General features: G+C 57.2%; 2 protein-coding genes and 1 long non-coding RNA gene across 11 annotated transcripts in view; 1 reads left to right on the top strand and 2 right to left on the bottom strand.

Annotated features, from left to right (window-relative positions):
* The window catches only part of GATAD2B (GATA zinc finger domain containing 2B), an 82,287-nt gene extending 80,400 nt beyond the window's left edge, over nucleotides 1-1,887 (bottom strand). For 3 of the 4 annotated variants that reach the window (XM_025287797.3, XM_025287794.3, XM_025287796.3), the window contains exon 1: nucleotides 1,734-1,885. The gene's annotated coding sequence lies outside the window, so the exon portion shown is untranslated. Of the gene's footprint in view, nucleotides 1-1,733 lie in introns of all 4 variants that reach the window. The other variant, XM_025287795.3, reaches the window with a different exon arrangement.
* Nucleotides 1,360-10,120, top strand: LOC123333976. 4 transcript variants are annotated; one of them, XR_006551634.2, is made up of 4 exons: nucleotides 1,360-1,816; nucleotides 3,903-4,095; nucleotides 4,877-5,002; nucleotides 9,987-10,120. It is a non-coding gene; the product is annotated as an uncharacterized LOC123333976 (long non-coding RNA). The 4 variants fall into 4 exon arrangements; XR_006551632.2 differs by lacking the exon at nucleotides 1,360-1,816 and adding an exon at nucleotides 2,130-3,334; XR_006551633.2 differs by lacking the exon at nucleotides 3,903-4,095.
* DENND4B (DENN domain containing 4B) lies at nucleotides 5,704-20,181 on the bottom strand. Of its 3 annotated transcripts, none has more exons than XM_025287790.3 (28): nucleotides 20,049-20,181; nucleotides 17,674-18,013; nucleotides 16,652-16,904; nucleotides 16,329-16,398; nucleotides 15,975-16,144; nucleotides 15,658-15,902; nucleotides 15,181-15,247; nucleotides 15,032-15,090; nucleotides 14,716-14,860; nucleotides 14,266-14,441; nucleotides 14,044-14,144; nucleotides 13,429-13,644; nucleotides 12,752-12,897; nucleotides 12,307-12,446; nucleotides 12,088-12,214; nucleotides 11,472-11,678; nucleotides 11,083-11,211; nucleotides 10,093-10,273; nucleotides 9,689-9,856; nucleotides 9,070-9,458; nucleotides 8,784-8,906; nucleotides 8,417-8,586; nucleotides 8,194-8,335; nucleotides 7,761-7,997; nucleotides 7,136-7,253; nucleotides 6,879-7,044; nucleotides 6,727-6,791; nucleotides 5,704-6,625 (listed from the first exon to the last, which is right to left on the bottom strand). In XM_025287790.3, the coding sequence occupies exons 2-28, from the start codon at nucleotides 17,988-17,990 to the stop codon at nucleotides 6,480-6,482; spliced, it is 4,473 nt and encodes a 1,490-aa protein (XP_025143575.3). In that variant the 5' UTR covers nucleotides 17,991-18,013; nucleotides 20,049-20,181; the 3' UTR covers nucleotides 5,704-6,479. The 3 variants fall into 3 exon arrangements, with proteins under 3 accessions (XP_025143575.3, XP_006044204.3, XP_045021968.1); XM_006044142.4 differs by lacking the exon at nucleotides 20,049-20,181 and adding an exon at nucleotides 18,911-19,554; XM_045166033.1 differs by lacking the exons at nucleotides 6,879-7,044; nucleotides 20,049-20,181 and adding an exon at nucleotides 18,911-19,555 and having other exon boundaries at nucleotides 6,484-6,625.
* Nucleotides 20,182-20,457: the final 276 nt, after the last annotated feature.

The raw sequence follows: 20,457 nt of genomic DNA, 5'->3' as shown, positions 1-20,457 counted from the left end.
ACCTTCCCTCAAAGTACATTCAGCTCCTGCATAGCACCACCTTTAGCAGCTCCAATAGTACCTCTTTCCCAACCAAGGATCAGCAGAAATGCCACTCTAGGACAATTCTCTGCCAGGACTGCTCCAAGCACCAAAAGTAAGAATCCAAGTGGTTATCTCAAGAAAGAGTTTACGGTGTGTATCAAAGAAGGAGCAATAAAGTTAGCACTAAACTCCCAAACAGGATAATCTTCAACATACAGACCACAACATACAGACACCATCCTGATGCAAGAAAACAGGTCATTTGTATGGGGAGGGGGGCTGGAAGCTGGAGGACATAGGTGAGAGATTTCTTTTCACTTTGGATCACATTCAAGCAGTGTCTACTCAAAAAATAAACATTTTAGATGGGAAAAAACGTTTTAAAACCTCAAAAGCATCAGCTCTTCTCTGGACACAGATCTGTTAAACCTGCTTTTACTCCAGCTGCTGGAAGTTCAAATCTCTCTGCTGCAATCTAGCCTGAAAGCATTGCTCTTTTCCTTTGCTGAAACACACTACCTCAAGTATCTCCCAGCTCTCCTCACCTACACAAAAGCCCTCGAAATAACCATTTATCAGAAAGGAGAAAACTGTTCTCAGGGGGCTACCCGATTCTCCAGGTGACAGTGGAAGAAAAAAAGGTTGATGGCAAGCTCAGTTAGCATCTACATGCCATCCAGCCACCATCAAAGCCTCCATCTCCACTTCAGTGCCAGCCCTACGAACTAACATCATGTGTTTGGAGGGAAGTTGATGCTGGGGAAGAATCCAAAAAGCCTACTATACCTTTATGAAGGGGGAAAGGTATCCTGGGCAGGCAAATGGCACCCAAACCTCTGCACTAAGAGGAGCAGCTATCTCCTCCGTGTAATTGAAAGCGGGGAGGCCAAAAGTAGTCTAAGTCCGGATCTGCTTTAGGAAAGGGTAAGTTCTAGTTCCCTCGGCCCTCAGGCACTGACTGAACTGGGATACAGATCCAGTGGGACCCAGAAGCCCAGCCGAAGAAAGGGATGGTTTAGTCACTACAGAAGACAAGTACCCACACAGGCTTAGACAATTCCCTTCTACGGGAGGGCGAAGGAACGGTGAACGATGAAATAAAGGGGTAAGGTTCTGCGCTCCTGATCCCTTTGCCTATATAAAGATAATCATCCCATGTTTCCTTCACCCTAAAGGGTCCCCTATTTGTCCCAACCGCCGGCAAACAGAAGACTGAGAGTAGGGAGCGGCCCCCGCACCCTGAGGGCACCACTGGGGGTGGAGAGTTAAGGGGGGGCGCGCTACAGAGAAAAGGAGGGGAGCATGGCGGGCATGAGGCAGTGAGTTAAAGCGGGGAAGGCGGGGAAAACGGGGCGCGAGGGAGGGGAGAAAGAGTAAAAGGAGAAGAAATGAAGGGACACGAGCTAGGGGCGCGCGAGGCCGAAGTGAAAGACCGGGGCGCGCGCGCGGAGCGGGGGGAGGGGGAGGGGATGAGGTGAAGGGGGAGCGCGAGGCGGGGGCGCGCGGTGCCGGGGTGGGGGGAGGGGGACGCAAGGCGGGGGCGCGCGGGCGGGCGTCGGCTCGCGGGCGCTTCCCCTCCCCCCGCCCCTCCACCTTTCCCTTCCCCCATCTCCGCCACCACCGCCTCCTCCCAGCCTCCCTCCCTTCCTCGCTCCTCACCGCCCCCGGGCGGGCGGGCGGCCAGGCTGGCCTAGGCCAAAGCTCCTCACCTGGCGGTGGCGGTGTAACTCCCGGCTAGCTCGCCTCCTCAGGCGGCGGCGGCGGCGTCGAAAAAGGAAGAGGCGACGGCACAGTAGGTTCTGGACCCCGCTGACGGGACCGGGGGCGGGGGTGGGGGAGGGGGGCGGGCCGGACCCGGGCGGGCGGGCGGAGCAGACACTGCGGTACAGACGGGGGCAGCGGCGGCGGCGGCGGCTGCACCGGCGGCGGCGGCACCACACAAACAAGGACGCTGATTGGGCAGCTGCCAAGCACCTCGGCTCCGCCTCCCCCACACGCCACGACGCCCATTGGGCGACCTGAGCCGGCCTCCCCGCCCTTCTCTTCTCGGCCATACGAATAGGAGACGGGCTATCGGGGCTACACCCCACCCTTGAAGAGTGAGTGGCTGGAAAAGTGATGATTGGCGTACCTAAGACCCAATCCTAAAGGGAGGAGGGGGATGGTCTAGCGGGGGCGCGTTAATGGGTACCTCGGCCAGTCCCAGACACATCCGGGTCTTCAGCAGCCCATTAAGTGTCGGGGGTCAAAAAATCGCTTCAGGCTGCAACTTTACCTTAGAGACGTTTTGGTCCCCAGGCAGCCGCCGTACCCCAGTATCCCCAAACCGGGATTCCCCTTTGGCCTGCTCTCATTCTTCCAATTCTAAAGATGGAGACTGGTGAACCGCGGTGGGGTCTGCGTTGGGTGGTGTTTCATCGCGACAGAATCCAGGAATTTCACGATAGCAGTAGCTTGAGGCGCTCGGGCCTTGCAGTCTGTTCGGGGTGTGGCCTGTCTCCGTCTGCCAAAGGCCTTGAGCTTCCTGGTCTTCATTGTACCCCAGCACGGTCCTGTCGTGACTGAACCACGACTGGGGGAAAAAAAGACAGCTAGCCAAATTGCTGAGAAATTACGCCGCGCAGAGCGCTCGCAGCTCCTTCTCTCCGGATCTCTGGTCTGATCAGGTTCACAGTGAGGGAAACAGCCTCCCACTCCACCGACTACGCCTAATCAACTCAAGGCCCAACTCCTGCTAGCCTCCCTACTTCCCCAAAGCAGTTAGGAGCACCTGAACCCAGCGTTTTTCGAACACGTACTATAAGTATTGTTCTTGAGCATCTGAGGGACCAAGTATCAGAGTCAGTGTGTTAAAGGAATGGTAATAGCTAAAGTTTTGGGCAGAGACTGAGGCACTGTGCTGTATGTGCATTCTTATTTTTTTAAGAGCTTTCCATGGATTATTTATTCCTTGTACTCCGTGAGGTAGATACTGTTAGCCCCATTATACAGATTAAGGAAATGAGGTACAAATCAAATGATTTGCCCAGAGTTACATATAAGTGGCAGAGCTGAAATCTGAAGCCGGTAGATGCAGAAAGGGGTTCAGAGAGGCTGAGAGGTTCAGAGAGGCTAAGGAGCTTGCAAAGTTCAGACAGCTAATTAATGACTAATGGCTCAAACTCAGAAATAACTGGCTCCAGAAGCACTAGAATGTGTTTTTCAAGTCATTTAGAAGTCACGCTGTGCGATGGAAATGAAACTAATGAAGGACATGGGCACAAAAAGACAGGTGGACCCTGAACAGACACACAAAAATGTACAAAAGCAGGTAAAGCACGTTCTTTTTCATTGTAGTGTCCAGGTAAAGGATATAGTCTCTGGAATCTGACTGCCTGGGTTTGGATCTCTCATCAGTTGTGTGATTTGGGTGCGAGTTACTTAACGTCTATTCTCTATGCCCTAGTTTCCCTGTCTTTAAAATGGTAATGATTGATGAGTACCTAGTTCATAGGGTAATTGTGAAGATTATAAAATAGTACATTTTAAATGTTCAGGACAGTGCCAAGGACTTAGTAAATACTCCATAAATATAATAGTAACTATTGTGAGAGTTTTCCTCACTTTTCCAACAATTTCACCCTCTTAGTTCAAAATTCAGTTTGGGTTGTTATTCTATCTGTAGTACCTGCCTTATACTACACTGAAAATTATTTCACCACTCCCCCACGCATTTTAATACCTTCTTTGGTTCGGTTATTTCGCACATGATAGAGGACCTGTTATGTGATTGGACATTCTTCTTTGTGCTGGGCATAGAGCAGTACGTGGGACTAAGTCACTGCCCTCGTGGAAAGTACTGGCCCTTTTCCCTAACCTGTTGCTTTGTCCATTATCAGTTCAGTCCTTTCTGTGCTGTCTGAAGGGCCATTCTTCGAGGGCTGCAACGATACAAGAGAAACACAGTGGTGGAAGATACAAGACTGAGAAAGATACTAGTGAGGCCCTAGAAAATACCTTTCAACAAAATTAAAATCAGGCTGTGGTGGGGCAGCTTTCAAACTGGAGTGATCAATCTCCCAAGAAAGACAAGTAAGCAAGGCCGCTGAGTAGCGGGCATGTCCTTTGTCCAATGTAGGCTCTATCTGTTCGTTTTCTTTTTGGAGCTAATGTCTATTGAGTGTGCTTAGCACTTTATCTAGATTTCAAAATTAGTCTTTACTCAACCCCTCCCCAGTTCGCAGATGAGGAAAAACTGAGGCACAAGTAGTTAAGTAACTTGTCTGATGTAATAAAATTAGCAAGTGCCAGAGACAAGATTTAACTAAAATTTGTCATACTGGAGCCCACACATTCTAAAGTGAGGGAAGAGAAATTGGGACCAGGTAATTTGGATATATCCTTCCCCTCATTCAGTTCCCCAGGCTACAGGTCAGAGATGTCAGATTCTATGGTGAGTACTTGGCTGTTGGAATTCCGAGATACCCTTGTGGTTCAAGAATCCTGTAATTCCACCCATCTGACTATAGGCCTCATGAGGAAGCCCAAAAATGAGAAGCATAGGCTGGGAGGCACTCTAGATCAGGAAGACTATGCTCTAGTAAGGTAGGGACTGAGCCCTAAAATTCCCTCTGTAATTCCAGACAGTTCAGTGCATGGCTGGGCATGCTACGCTCACCAGAAACTTACACTTTCAGGAAGGCAGTTGCTCCCTTGCAGGTTGTTAGGGATGATACAGGGAAAGTTTGACCCTAGGTAGTAAGATCTAATCAGAACCTGGGGCGATGTGAAGGTTCCCGTCTGAAGAAGTCATCTCCTAGTCCCTGACAAAAACAGATGGCATTTCCTAAGCCCCTCCTCCCTTCCTTTGCAGCTCCTTTGGGACACTGCTCCAGACAGGGTGGGAAAGCATCCTCTGACCTGAAGGTCCCAGAATTCAGTAGTACTACTGTCTTCATCCACTGATATCCACCCCCAGGAATTTGCACTAGAGACTCATGTAAGTTATTTCCTCCATTGACACTCCTTCCCCAAGGCATTTTTGTTTTGCTGGTTAATTCCCTTTGGTAATTGATTTTGTAGCTCTGTTAGGAGTTGTTTCCTGTGTTTATTTCATTATATAGGAAAAAAAGGGAGAACTCCAAGTGGGGCCAAAAGGATTAGAAAAGTAGTGCCTGGCTGTCTGATGCCCACATATAGTGAGCTCCTTAATCCTTGCTCTTGCACTCCTAGTGCTGTCCCCAGGCTGAGACCCTGGTTGGAAGAGTACTGCCTGCAGTTAGAGCAGCTCCCAGGATGTGTGAGCGTGGCCAACACCGACTGGGGAGAGGGTTGTCATCCCTGTGGAGGTACTGGAGAAGTTGGGAGGGGGCATATGGGGGAGAGGAAAGAAGGCAGAGATGAGCTCAGGGCCCCCAGAGAATGGAGCCTTTGTGTGGGGTACAGATGAGGGACAAGGAGGTGATTGTGTGGGAGGGCCGGAAGTACCACACAGACTGGCACCACCATAGCCAGCACCGGATTCACCCCTCTCCTGCTCTGAGACTCCCTGTGCCCCAAGGGACCAGCACCAGACCTGGTCGGGGAAAGTAGTGTATGCCCAAAGGCAGCAAGGGATGAAAAGGTAGAGAGAACGATGTGCAGCCAGGAGAAAAACAGCAGTATCCCTCAACCTTTATCCCAGAGAACAGGAGGCAGAAGAAAAAAGACAGAAGCAGCTTTTACTATATTTACATCCAACAAAACTTCACAAGGAACAATCCTTATTGCACAGTCAGGGCCTTGGGTGTGTGAGGCATCCCCAAGATGGAGTGAACAAGAAGGATTAGGACTAGAGGGGCACCAATTTTTCCTAAGGGGAGCTTGGGACTCCTCTAGCTTCTAACTCCTGACTTTCAAGGAGCTACAAACCACTGGACCATGGAGCCCCATTTCCCTTCTCTCTTACTGTCCATAAGAACCTCCTAAGCAAGGGGGCTGTGGCTCCAGAATAAATAACTTAAAATACAAACACTAAGGTAGAAAGGCATAGAGAGCCTTAGGCTCCTTCGGCAATTCTAGGGGAGAGGGACCATCTCTGGTGGGAAATGACATCCCTCCCTCCCATTCAGGGCAAAGGCTCAGTAGCTGTGTATCTTTCCAGTTGTTTTTTAAAACAAAAACTTATAAAATGGCCAGGGCAGTGCAGATCTGTGGGTACCCTGGAGGGGAGTTCCTGGTATAGGATGGGGTGGAACAGAGATGTGCCAGTTCCCCCCAGGCCTCCTCCAACATCACATGAGCATAGAGGGCAGGCTGGAGATGGGAAATTGTGACTTTTGGTAACAGTGGGTCCCACGGCCCCCACTCAGAGCCTATGCCTGGGCGTGCTTCCTAGCCTATTCCCAACTCCTCTAGGAAAGAAACAGGGAAGCAGGGTCTCTCTAGAATCCTTCCTCCCTCATCTCCTCAGATGGGAGAAGGAAGCTTAAGGGTCCCTAGCATTCCAGAGGCGCTCCGAAACATTTCCGGCAATCAATGGCCTTTGGGGTAGGCATCTGTGCCCGCCGCTGCCTCAGCTCCTCCTTGCCCATGCTGCTGGCCAGCTTGTTAAAGGCGGATTTGTACTTCTTGTCGAAGGCCACTAGGGAAGAGGGTGGAGGTAGGTCAGTATGTTAGGTCAATCCCCAGCCTCCCACACCTGGCCCTAGATCTAAACCCTCAGCCCCCTGCCTGCTCCCTCACCTATATCCATGTGGTCCTTGCCCAGAGCAGCCAGTGTCAGGAATAAGATCTCACGGTAGATGCCCCTGGAGTGGAGTCAAAAGATTGTAAGTGAGATAAGACGGGACGGAGCCCGCGACAGACCCAGGACCTCTCAGATGGGAACATGATACCTTTGTAGGTGCAGGCCAGTGGGAGGGGGCCCTAGAGTTTCTAGCAGGAGCCCTATAGCCTTGTGCACCTCGTTGAGACCAACGTGGCGCAGCACCGATTCCAGCAACGCCAGGCTAAGGGATGCAGGTACTGGACCTGGCCATACCACCCGCTGTGGGATCTGGCCTGGGTGGAAGAAAAGAAGGTAACCAAGATTATTGAGCCCTCTAAGCATGGGACCTACCCCTTCCCATTCTGGGCCAAATATGAGACTCACTGTGGACCCTCCAGAGCACATAGAGAGGTGGGCAGCTATCGGGATCAGGGGTCAGGACATCCCACAGCAGCCGCACCTGCACGGATGCTGGATCAGGCATTATCCAAGGAGCTGGGGCCTGCAGGGAGCCAAGATAAAGGAGACAGGCTCATGGTGTGGGAGGCACAGGACGGGAAACGGACAGGCGCTATTCCAAGGGACAGGGACATTACAGGACACAGCTAAAGAGAAGAGAGAAACTCTTGTTCCCCATGGGAATACAAGTTCTCTGAGAGCAAGGACTTTGTTTTGTAATCTGCTACATCCCTAGTCCTAAAACTCTGCCTGGAACCTAAAAAGTGCTCAATAAATATTGGTGCAATGAATAGAGTGATGAATAGATGAACATTAACGAATTAGTATTGGGGTAACAGGCACTACACTAGGTACCTAACAACAGCCCAGAGAGGGGGCAGTTATGCCATCTTACAGATGAGAAAATTGAAACTCAGAGAAGTGAAATGGCCAGGAGTCAACCAGGTATAAGCGACTCCAAACCTGTGCTCCGTCTATAGCGCCAAGGACACAGAGGACTGAGCAACAGAGCTAGGAGATGAGGAGGCGGAGACTGTGTCAGGGCACTGACCTGGGGGGGCGGGGGCCCATCACAGGAGGCCAGCACCAAGCACGGCAGAATACTGGGCAGGCGCAGCCGCTGGAAATACCACAGAAGGTTCCAGAAGATGATGGGGTGAGCGGCAGGCAACTCAGGCAATGCCAGCACCTCACTGCCCTCGTTCTCTACCAGTGACTCCAGCTCCTTCCGCAGCACGAGGGGGCTGAGATACGCCCATGCCCCACTCTCAACACGCCGGGAGGCAGTCTGTCAGGCACAAAGCGGGAGGGCAGGGGAGGGCATATACCACAGCCCCATCCTCAGAGCCCTGCTTCCCACTGAGCCACCACGTCCAGCAGCTTCTGGGACGCCCCTTGCCCTCTGTACCCATCTCTCCTCAGCGTCACTGGGGCTACCCACAGGGCCACACACACACACAGCTGGGCTCTGGCCCAGCCCTTACCCCCATGTGCCCGTTGCAGAGCTGTGGCTCATCCAGGGCTAGGCAAAGCCTGCGGTCACTGAGCACAGGGCCCGGGCCCCCGGGGGCAGGAGCGTCGCTGCTGCCGCTGGCACCAGCAGGAGCAGGCTTGGGGCTGGGGGCGCTGCAGGGAGATGGCGGGAAGGTCAGCCCTCAGGCCTCTGCTGCCCTGCCGCGCCCGCAGCCCCTGCCCGGTTTTGGGCACCTGGGTCGGGAATCAAGGGTCTGGACGCTGAGCAGGGGCACAAAGGGGCAGGTGCAGAACGGACAGGTGGTGTTGAGGTTGGAGTCGTCAGGCGCCCAGCCAGCCATGATCTCCTCATCATACACCAGGGAGTCACAGGCGCGGCACAGCGAGCAGCTAGACAGCAGAATCTGTGGGCGAAAGGCCCCAGGAAGCAGGCCCCTTTTGGCCTCAGGGCTCAGGAGCCCCTGCTCCTCACTCAGGCTTGAACCTCTGCAGCCCAGCCCAGCCTCCTCCCGCCTCCCACCAGCCCCTGCCTCTGACAGGGTGCCTTGGGTGTGGTATATATGTGAGCCCCAGCAGTCTGTGTGGGAGAGGTTATCCTCACTTCCAGGGAAGGTGGCTGGAAGGATCCAGGGGTGTCACTGAGGCGCTCTGAGGAACGGCGAAGGCTCACGCTGCTGAGAGAAGATTCTGAGAGGTCCCACTCACTGCCCAGAGAGGCTGAGCTCTGCCATTATGAGAGAAAGCACAGTCAGCCAACCCCATGCTGCTCTTTATCCAGGAAGCTGGCTCAGCCACCCTTCAAGGCCCACTTCTGGGCACTGCGGGTTTGCAGCCCCTCCCCAGGCCTCCAGGTGCTGAAGTGTCTGGACCCTGCCCTTAATGGTTACCTCGGATGCAGTGGATCCAGGGCGCTCCCGGGGGTGCAGAAGGCTGTCCATGGGGCTGCGACGGGCTGAGGGAGGCAGGTCAGGGGGCAGCTCAGATGGGGGGGCACGAGAGGTGGGGGAGCGGCGGGAAGGAGTGAGTAGCTGTTGGAGGCGGGCGCCCAGCCCTCTTCGGGGGGTGCTGGCCTCATCTTGACGCCCACCAGCCTTGGGCACCCGCCCACTTGGCCCTTCCAGGGTTTCAGTGGACTGGGTGCTCAGGGCTGAGCCTGAGTCCCCTGGGCTGCCTCCGGGTGCCGACTCTTCCCCGGTCAGGCTCAGGTCTGAGAGGCTTCCATCATGCCAGGGTATGGGTGATCCCCGGGGTTCCAGGACCCCCAAGGCCTCTATCACTGCAAGGCAGAAAAGAATCAGGGAAGATGGAGTCCAGGCCCTCCTTGGGACCTGAGTAAACACAATTCCTGGCTATGCAATCTGGCACCACAGCCCCTACCGTGATGACAATCCGGGCAAGATTCCCCCAGAGCCTACAGTACCTGGCACAAAGCACCACCCCTCCACCTGGCAAGTGGTTAGGGAAGCTGACGGGCCAAGGGGTGGAGTGTGGGATGAGGGCACTCACTGTGGGCCACACCAGCCTCCACGGTGGGCTGTGCCCCTCGGGCACTCCCCAGGCTTCCACTCTTCACCAGGCGCCCCATAGGTGAGGCGGGGTCCCGCAGGCTTCGCCCGGCCCAGGTAGTCTGGCGCTGAAGCGGGCGGGTAGGGGAGGGGCGCTCCAAATAGGGCTCTGCATAAGACAGGGAGGGGGTCAAAAGACAGCCAGCTGGAAACCTAGCCCCCAGCTCCAAAACAGCTCCTCCGGGGACCTGGGTTTGCAAGGCTCTTCCCAGGCAGAATTTCATGTCTTCTGTTGCCAGCCAAGCGTAGTCTCTCCATTCTCAGCGCGCTGAATGTCAGCCACTGGACCAGCCCCAGCTCTCCAGGCCTGTCCCCTGCCCTGGTGTGTCGCCAGTCCCTACCCACCTGTCTGCGAGCTGCCTGCCTCTTGGGCTGCTGTCTCCACCTTCTCCCGCTTCTGCTGCCGCTGCCGCTGTTCTCGCAAGGGCTGGCGGAACTGAGCAGCCCCCAGGACCACGTTCCGGAGCTTGGCCCAGCGCAGGCGCCCACCTGGTGTGCCAGACGGCCACTTGCTTTCCAGCACAGCCTGCCAAGCACAGTGTTCACCCATGCGGATGGCCTGTCTCCATACCCTGGGCCTCAGCTAGATGCCAACTGCCTGACCTGGGGGCCCAGCGACCACCTTTCCCTCCAGACATCCTGCCTATGATTGTCCTGCCAAGGGCTCAGCCAGGAACAAGAGCCCAGAAGAGAGAGCTGGCAGTGGCCACCCTGAGGGGTTCTAGAGGAAGTCAGAAACGGTGGAGACAACCTGTCTGTAGACTGCTGTTTATAAACTGTGGGCTTTGAAGAAATCAGTTCATTTTTTTTTGGCCATTAGTTTCCTCATCTAAAAAACAGCAAACAGTTTAGTGTCATGGTGAAGGGCCTGAATTCAGGAAACGATATGCCTGTGTGTGTCCTAACCCCCTAACTTACTATGGTACCCTGGACAAGTTACTAACCCCCTGCAACCTCACGGCCTCATCTGTAAGAATCGTTCCACTTCAAGGAGCTGTGGGAAAGGTAAGATGGGTTTATGTGGATGCTGTCTTTGGAGCAGAGCCTGGCATACTGGCTTCCACAATCAGCTCTTCCTGGGAGGTGGTGGTACTTTGCTAAGCTGCTTGCCAGGACTGCTGTGGGTGAGACTCAAGCAGCCCAGTATGAGACAAGCCTCTGCAGGTGCTGAGACACTAGAGGAGGACTGTGCGACAGTGGCCGCAGGACCTTGTTGGACTGTGCGGGCCCGATCTCCACTGGGAGGGGAAGGCCACAGGTGTCGGGGAACAGCACCCTCCCCGCACACCCCTGCCACCATCCCACCCCTCACCCCAAAGGCAAGTGACTGGGCACCTTGTTATAGTAGCCATAGGTGATGGTGTTGGGCACAATGCCCGCCCGCCGCATGTCCAGCATGACCCGCACGGACAGCACGGGCTGCCCGTAGTGTGAGCACAGCTGCATCAGCACCCGGTAACACACCTGGGCCGGAGACATGCGGGATGAGAGTGGGCCCGCTCTTGGCCCCAGTCCTCAAGCCGCAGTGAGCGCCCACCTCCAGCCTCCCCAGTCCTCACAGAGCCACCGCCCTTCCTGCGGACCCTGCCACCCCGCAGTCCCCGCTGTGACAACCCGAACACGCTCACTAATTCAGTGAATGTGACGGAGCGCCTGCCCAGCTCCTGGACTGGTGCCGTGCTCCCTGTCAGCTGCAGCCCCCGGTACAGGGCCCGGGCACCCACCTCGTCAGGCAGCACCACCTTGCGGCTCTCCATCTGGCGCAGCACCTGGTAGGCCGTCTGCAGTGCCCGCACCCGGGAGGGCGCCGAGCGCACGTAGGCAGGCAGACACAGGAACCACAGCCCGTAGCAGTGGCCCAGCAGGCACCGGGCCCACAGCTCAGGCACAGCTGCTGACTTCTGTGCCATCCGCTGCGCCACCTTCATCTCCTAAAGAGGGCGGGGGGACACACCTGGTGAGAATGATGCCAGGGCAGGTCTTGAACAGTGTGGGAGAAGCAGCGCCCGCCCTGAGAAAGGGTCTGTGTGCTGAGGGGGTGGCAGGGACAGTGCCCACAGCCCTGGATTCCCAAGCACAGATGCGTAGCCTGGGCGTGGGCAGGTGTCCTGGCAGAGGCAGCAAGCCCCTGGATTTCCAGGGTCGTCAGAAAGTGCAGATGAGGACGATGACAATGGTAACAACAGTGAGGGCTCATGTCTCTTTTTCGCGCCCGACATATTGAAACCTCCCAGCAACTTTATGGGATAAGTACTATTCTACCCATTTTACAGATGAAGAAACTGAAGCAGCAGTCCTTGGCCTGAGTCAGATTCCTCCAGGGGCCCACCTGCTGGTTACCTGTTTGGTGCGGCGAGGGGCAGGACTGCTGGGGGCGCTGCGGGAAGGGCCTGGCACAGGCAGAGCCCCGGCTTGTTCTTGAGGAGCCTCGAACAGCTCAGCCCGTAGCTCAGGGAACCCATCATAACTGGAGGGGCGGAGAGAGGCCATATGGAGTGCAGTTGGTACTAAGTCAGCTGATCGGGCCTCAGAGCAAGAGAGGGGGCGGGAGGCGCTCACCAGTACTGGGGAGTGGATTCACTGCCCTCGGGCGCTGGCGGCTCCTCGGGAGGCATGATAAACACGGTGAGCTCACTGCCCGACAGCTCCTCCAGCTCCACCAGGGGCACGGGCTCAGGTTTCTCCTGCTCTGGGTGGACCTGAAGCAGGATGGTAAGAAAGGGGACATCCAGACAGTGGGCACAGAGCAGGGCCAGGGATCCAGAAGACGGCATCTCCCGGGAAACCACAGCCACAGGGAAGGAGGTGATGGGCCCAGACTCTGTCAGGGCCCTGGAGACACAGCCAGGGGACGAGTGGGGGGCAGGAAGACTGCGTCTATGAGGCCAGTCACGTGCGCTGCACAGGGGCGCCAGCCTCACCACGTGTGAGACAGTGTTTACATCTGGGGTGACAGAGCTCAGAGTGGAGCAGAGGGCACAAAAAGAAGGGATGATCCCAATACCTTGTCGACACAAGAGTCAAAGAATTCAAGGGCAGCGTGCCGAGCAGAGCCAAAAGAGCATTCCTCGATGAACTGGGAGAACATCTGTGTGTGTAGCAGCTGGGAGTATAGCTTGTGGCTGGAACGTTCTCGGGACTTGAGGAAGCCTGATGGGTGAGAAGGGGGCCAAGAGGGTGGTCACTGGGGGCTCTACCACAGCCACCCGCTTCTGACCCCTTTTCTTGGCTCCCCGCCAACTTGGCATCCAAGGCCATAAAAGCCATCCTCTCTGGCCCCTCTGGCCCTACCCGCCAAGCTGACCAGCTCAGCTGCCCCAGCACCACGGTCCCATGGCATCCTTCCCTTTTATCTGTGGGCACTGAGGGCCTCAGACTGGGGAGTCACCAAGAGGAGAGTTTTGCCCTGGGCTGGCTCACCACAGGTGCCATCGTGTCCCCACCAAGCCCTGGGCTTCCCAGAGGCCAGTGCCACAGCTGACTCATCTTTGTACCCTTATCCCCTCACCAGGCCCAGAAGAGCACATGGCTCAAAGCTGGTGACCACAAAGATGCCAGCTGAGTTTAGAAACAAGTAACTGTGTGATTCCGCATGCCCCCTGACTGCCCCATGGAGCCCAGCCCCTGGCCACCCATCCCATGATACCCTCCCCAAGCACGGACAGGTCAGGTCGCCTTTACCTTGCAGGAAGAAGAGGTTGTCAACATCGCGAGACCCCTCAGAGGGGGCCTGGGTGAGTGGGCGCAGGAAGTCCCGGTAGCCCTTGAGCAGGCAGGCCATGAAGCGGAGGAAGGCTCCCTGGACCTCGCGCTCTAGCCGGGCCCGGCGGCCACACACTGCCTCATAGTCCGTCAGCAGGAATTCCAGGGAGGCCTCCTCCTCGGGGCCAGTATACGCTGGGGACCAGGGCAGCCTGAGCATCAGGGCCAGCACCCATAGGGCTTGCTCAACCCTGCTCTCCATAGAAGTCAGGTTGCAACCCTACCACCTGCTGCCCCACCACTGCCAGCTTCTAACAGACCTAGTACCAACAGTAACTAAAAGTTGCCTTTAGGTAGCAGTTTCAAGCCTCCCCAGTGGCAAGCTCAATCTTCCTGACATGTTCAGGAACATTAATGTGACGTATGCCTTCCTCTAACTTAAACTGGAACTTGAATTCCTCTCACTTCCACCCAATGAAAGCCTAGTTCTTCTAACCTCCTCAAGTAAGGTCTGGCTCTCCACAGGTCTCCCCAAACTAGAGGTTAAAGGTCAATAATGGTTTCCGGCCTCCCCCCACCACCCAGGCTCCTCACTCTGATCCAGCTGCTGGTACAGATGTGTCAGTGTGGCCAGCAGAACCTTGTAGGGTCTGCGGGGCAGGGTCCGAGGGGAGAGGGGCTTCTTTTCCTCAGTCCTGTGAGATAAACAGAAGGAAGAAAGGGTGATGGGGTTTCTCGTTTTCCCTGAGGCTCCTTTTGACCCGCCCTCTTCTGCTCCCATCCTCAAAACCCCCAGAAAAGACCCAGCCCTCTTACTGGAAGAGTGTGTTGGTATCAAGATCCACACAGATGACATCCACAGGTGGGTCATGCAGATCGAAGTAGCTGGAGTGGATACCCACGATGAAGGGCACGGGGGCACTCAGCACATCTGCCAGCACCAGTGGGCACAGCGGAATGTAGGGGCACTGCCAGTGCAGCGGGAAGATCATCTAAAGCATCGGGGGATGAGGACCAGTGAGCGGGGCACAGGGAGGCAGCAGAAGAGGGGGCATTGACCTTGACCGGTGGTGCTTGTCGTGAGAAGCTGCTGGAGCTGAGCTCCAAGAAAAGCTCCTGACCGAAGCCATACATCCTGTAGGCCATGCCCAAGGATAAGACTGAGGAACCCTCCCCAAGAAAGGAAAAGTAAGGAGAATCCAGGTGGGGCCTAGGGCACAAGAAAGAACACTCTGGGTAAGGCAGGCTGGGCAGAGCGGCACTCACAGAGACAAGGGCCTCGCAGACGCTGGTGAGCAGATCTGGCCGCAGCGAGTGGACTAGCAGCTTGTGTTCCGTGAGCACAGCAAGCAGCAGCGTGATCGCCAGCTCCGGGCCCAGGGTCTGCAGCAGCTGCAGGAAGCTGGCACCACTGGGGGCAATGCCAAGGTGGGGGAAGAGTCAGCAGGAGGCCCTTCCCTCATCGTTGGGCACAGACACCACCTGGGCCCAGCCTGCACAACCCTTCACACCGGTGCCCACTTGCCTGGCACCCACCCTGCCCCTGGTCATCACAGCCTTGCCCCCCAACCTGAGCATATACCTGAGGGGCAGGGGTGAGGATACAGGCTGGCAGAGGAGCAGGTTGTCATAGGGAGACATCTGAGAGGCAGAAGAGCCACAGGTCAGGATGGTGAAGACTAGCCCCTGCCCATTCTCCCCCTGCCACCTAGCCGCAGCCCCAGCCCTCACCTGCACCAGGATGCGGGGTCTCTGTGGGGAAGGGAAGGGAACATTGTGAATGAAGTGGGAGATGTGCCTGGGGGAGAGAGAGACACAGTCAGAGGCAGGCTCCAGGCTCTCCATTCAGCGCCTTTGCTCTTTTCCTCCGCCTGTCCCCAGGGACCTCGCTCCTCCCTGAGCTCTGCCTCAGGACTGCTGTCAGCCACCGGAGCCGCCATCATGCACAGCACCGGTGCACATCAGAAGAGATTCCCTCTGGGCGTGCACAGGCCCTGGCCAGGACTTGGTAAGCAAGTGTAGCCTGGGTTTCAGGCCCCACTCACCCCTTCAGCCAGGGGCACTTCTGCAATGGACCAGCTCTCCAGCCACACACTACAGCCCCATCCCCGACTCCTCTGCGCCCCCTGCCCCCCAGCTCCATCGTCCTCTCCTCCATTCCTCCTGGCCTCGTAACCCTTCCCAGCATCAGGGAAGCCCCATGCTCACGCTTCCAGGGGCAGACGGTGGGGGCCCGAGACGGAGTAGCGGTAGAGGAAGGTGAGGAAGGCGCGGAAGGCTGGGAAGGCAGGCCAGCGGGACAGCACAGCGATGGCGCGGCGGCTGCGCACAGCCCGGCCCCCCAGTGCCCGGCCCCGCTCCACAGCACTCAGCAGGCCCAGGGCCCGAGCCTGCCGCTCCGACAGCCTGGCCCTCGGGAACGCCTCGTAGAACTGCAGGGCAGCACCGTACACCTGGCAGGGGCAGAGGGGCAGTCAGGCGGGCCCTGCAGAGCCCAGACCCCTGACCACACTCCACACACCCACCTTATCACCAGCTGCACCCGTGAGCACAAAGGTGGAGAAGACGGGCACGGGGTACTTGGTCTGGGCAGGCCAGCACTCGATAGTGGCCCCCATGGGCAGGCAGAAGACGGGCACTGACTCGGGCAGCGGGAACGCCTCATTGTCCTCCTCTGGGTAGCGGCCCAGCAGCTCTGCACCCCCGACAGAGGGGGGGGTCCCCAAAAGGAGTAGGGTCCATCAGACTCCGGGGGAAAGAACCAGGGGATCCCAGAGAAGGGCCATGTGGCAAAGGGGAGGTGAGTTCTGTGGACACTGAAGGTACCCGCCGAAAGGGACGCAGAGGGTTGAGGGGCCAGAGACAGAGGGGCTACTCACCTGCCTCATACACCAGTGTGTTGGCCTTGGCCAGGCCCACCTTGTAGCACAGGTACACTGCTGGGCCCCACTGCCCCAAAACAGCAAGAGACAAGCAGACACACAGCTGACAAAGGTTTCTGGGGGGTTATTTTCTCCACCACCCCTAAGTGGTCTTTGTCTTTAGAACTCCTATTAATCCCAGTCCCCCAAGACCAGTGTCACACCTCTGGGCCCACCCCCACCACTAGAGGCCTTGGTCCTAGGATGCCCTGTGTGCCCCGTGTCCACCTCTTACACAGAGATGGCATGAATCTCGGCTCCTGGCCCAGGGCCCCACTCACCATGCCAGGGTTGAGGTTGCGGGGCAATCGGCAGTAAGTATGAGGAGTGCCCTCGCCCTTGCTGGGCAGTACCAGGCAGAGGTCAGTGATGCCCAGGGCATGCAGCCCTGCCCCCTCTGCTGCCCGCCGGTAAGTGAGGTAGGTGCGGGGGTGCCCAGGGCCTGGAGGGGCCAGGTTGGCTGAGTGGCTGTAGGGTGTCGTATCTAGCACTTGGAAGCCAGGCTTGGGACGTTCCTTCCCCTCATACAACACCCTGGGCACAGGGAACAGAGAGAGATGTCAGGAGTCCACAACAGAGGAGAAAGCCCCCAGTCTTGCTAGATCTGCCTTCCTAGTCCTACCTACTCAGCCTAGTCGAACACCGACACCAGGGCCCACTTCTTGCTGAACCCGCCCTCCAAAACCATGTGCCCCTCTCTGCCCTTGGCTCTCTCTCTTTTTTTTTTTTTAATATTTATTTGGCTGCTCCAGGTCTTAGTTGCAGCACTCGGGATCTTTAGTTGTGGCATGTGGGATCTAGTGCCCTGACCAGGGATCGAACCCAGGCCCCAGCACTGGAAGCACTGAGTCTTAGTCACTGGACCACCAGAGAAATCCCTAGGCTCTACTTCTTGATCAGTAACAATACCTCAGGCCTTCCATGGCTCTCAGCGCTCATTAATAAATACCAAGAAGAAAAGTTACCATTTATTGACTCTGTGCTAAGTCCCTAATATGGATGATCCTGTTTCATCTCCCTATGAGGAGGTATTATTTTCCCCAAATTACAGCTGAGGAAATAGACCCAGAGGGGCTCAATAACTGGCCAAAGGTCACAGAGCTAGCAAGTAGCAGCGCTAGTACATGCACTCAAATCTGTGTGAGGACTAAGTACACACAACTTCAGGCTCTTCTCCCTGGCCTCAGGACCACTCTTCCCATCCCCATTGAACATCCCTCATCCCATACCCCTACCTCTGCTTGCCTCACCCCAGATCTCCTAGCCTCCCCTGGTGCCAGCAGGGGTAGGTAGGTGCACACACCCCAGCTCAACGAGGGGGGGCTTGTCACGCCCCCTCCGGTAGCAGATGACAGGTTGAGTTCCACCTAGGAGCCCAGCGCTGAGTTCCAAGGGGTGGCCCCCCGCGGAAGCCTGGATGCATGTGTAGCCCTGGGGCACCTCCTCGCCCAGGGCCCTAGCGATGACTGCCACATCTGTGATGGGCTCAGCTGGCCGAGGAGGGCGCAGGGGTCCACTGGGTTCAGGAATCCATGTTTCCTCAGGGATGGGTGCTCCGTTCCCTGCAAGTCCAGCTATCACGAAGTAATCCACCAGCCGGGGGGGCCGCTCCTCCGCCATGGCCCCCCCCTCACTCACTGCATCTGGAATGGTCAAGTTGGGGAGAGATGAAGTATGGAAGGTTTGTGTTGCCATGGCAACCGGCAACCAGGGAGTCTCCTTTTTGCTTCCCTCCTCTTCCTAGTGAAAGTGAAAGTGAAGTCGCTCACTCATGTCTAACTCTTTACAACCCCATGGACTGTAGCCTACCAGGCTCCTCAGTCCATGGAATTTTCCAGGCAAGAGTACTGCAGTGGGTTGCCATTTCCTTCTCCAGTACTTTCAAGGAAAAGCAGGATCAGTGGCCAGCCAATCCTGAACTCTCCCGCCTGTGACATCACCAGGCCCTAACAGCCCACCACAGGTCCTTAAAGGGACCAGGACCCTCCCTCTTGGTGGTACCAGCCCTCTTTCCAAAGAACCCACTGCACAAAGCTAACCTAGGCTCTGGGTTCTGACATCACATGGTTTCTGTATCCCTTTTAAAGCCCCAGCCCTCTTCACTCCCTAACATAACAGAGATCACAATCTTTTCTGTAATGGCCTACAATGACATTCTTTCTGGCTGTGATATCAGGCCTACATTACAGTCTTTTTATGGATTTCTGGCCTTCTTACTCTAGTTGACATTCTAAGAATCTCATGAGCCAGCTAATATTCTTAAAGAGCCCACCTCTAGGTTTTTGTGAGGAGGCCACAAAACCCAGGCTTTAAGTGTCTTTTCACCAGACTCCAGTGTCCTTTTTCCTAACCTAGCTCCACTAACCTGACCGAAAAAAAAAAAAAAAAAATTCAGTGCCCTCCAACCTCCAGGATCCTTAGGTATCCTCAGTTAGGTCCAAAGCAGCTGTGGGAGACAGTCCCCACCATCCCCAAGCCCTCCTCCACGAAGCCCAGAGACGGAAACAGGCCCACAGCGGCTTCTCAGTAACTCTTCTCACCTGCCTCCATGGCCCAACCCCCGGGAGTAGGAGCCTCAAGGGTCCCGGGGTGCCCTGAGTGCAGAAGCTGGGAAACAGCTTGGTGGGTGGCTTGCAGCAGAGGACTGGAGGCGTGGGGGCTGCTTCAGAGGGGAAGGGAGGTGACTTCCTGAAACAGTGGAGGGGAAGCTGCAGCTCGGCGGAAGTCAGCCTATGGGTGTGTGTGTGGTGCTGGTGGGGGTGTGTGGAGGTGGGGGGGGGGAGGTATTGTCAGAAGGTGCCAACACAGCATCATTCCAAGTTGGAAGCTTAGCCTAAAGGACCCGGAGCAAGGCAGAGGCAGCTCAGATTAGATCCAGGATGTACAATCCTACTTAACCTCCCACCCTTGCCGAGATAAGAGGGGGCAAGGGAATCTCATGGACCCAAGCTGGCTCTCCTTAACCTGGCCTCTGGTCACTCACACACACACCAACTCCAGCTAAATTTAGTCTCCACGTCTGCGAGGTGAAGCCAGGAGTCAGCGTCAGCCTCCTGATTTAGCTCTGGGACCCAGCCCCGTGCCTCGTCCACTGCAGGCGAATGGGAGCCCTATGTCCTCTGCCCCAAGCAGCAGGCAGGAGCCACGAGGTGAGACCAGCTGAGGGGCGAGTGGCTCCCATCGGCAGGACCTGCGCACCCGGGCCTCTCCTCACCAAGCTAGGCAAGAGCCCTGCAGGAAGGCAGCCCTTTCTCCCTAGGGAACGAAAGGGGCAGGGACACCACTCCGGGTCCCGGCGCCCACGAGCCGGACAGCGGGAAGTTCGCGTTGGGGCAAAGGGCGCGCCGAGCGGGAGGAGGCTGAGGAAGGAGCAGGAGGGCAGAGAGGAGCGGACGCGCAGGCGGCCGGGGACGTGACGGCAGCAGCGCCGGCCGCCGCGTGACCGGAGCGGGAGGGAGGGGTGCTCAGGCTCGGGACCCGCGGGAGCAGGAGGGGTGCAGGGCGCCGGGCACAGCTAGTTAACTCCAGACTGCGCCCTCCCCTCCACTTTCACTTCCCCAGGAGAGAGGAACCGGAACCAGATGTGCAGTGCCAGAGAACAGCTGGGGAGAGCCCCCGCCCCGCCCGCGCTCCCTCCCTCCCTTCCCCGCCCGCTGCCCCGCCCGGTCCAGCCCCTACCTGCCTGCCCCGCGACTCCCCGGCCGGCCGGCCCGCGGGCGGGTGGCTCGGAAGGCGGGCTGGCGGGCCGGCGGACGGCGAGGCTACCCGGCCCCGGACATGGCGCACCCGACTCGGGCGCCGCTCCCGCCGGGACGGCGAATGAAGGAGGAAGAGGCGACCGAGGGCGCCGGGGCGCAGGGCGCCTTGGAGGGAGATCCGGGCGATCCCAGCGTCCCCGCCGCGCTGCGCCACGCGGGGACTGTGCTGCCGCGCCTCTCGCTCGCGCCGCGCGGTCCCCCCGGCTCCTGCCGCGCTGAGGGCCCGGTGCTTCTCCGCGCGCCCCGCTTTCTCCGCTCCCCCCACCCCCCCTCTCCGGGACCACGGGCGCCGCCGCTCCCCCCCCCCCCCCTCCCCGGCCGGCGGCCGT

Source organism: Bubalus bubalis, chromosome 6 (assembly GCF_019923935.1).
Source record: "Bubalus bubalis isolate 160015118507 breed Murrah chromosome 6, NDDB_SH_1, whole genome shotgun sequence".
NCBI lineage: Eukaryota > Metazoa > Chordata > Mammalia > Artiodactyla > Bovidae > Bubalus > Bubalus bubalis.
The sequence above is the reverse complement of the archived record's forward strand: the minus strand, read 5'-3'. Positions and strand labels throughout refer to the sequence as shown.

Coding starts and splice junctions, on each gene's coding strand:
- DENND4B (XM_006044142.4), bottom strand. Junction 12,447..12,751: donor TTGACTCTTGTGTCGACAAG/GTATTGGGATCA, acceptor ATCCTGCTTCAG/GTCCACCCAGAGCAGGAGAA. Junction 8,587..8,783: donor TCCAGCCACCTTCCCTGGAA/GTGAGGATAACC, acceptor TTTCGCCCACAG/ATTCTGCTGTCTAGCTGCTC.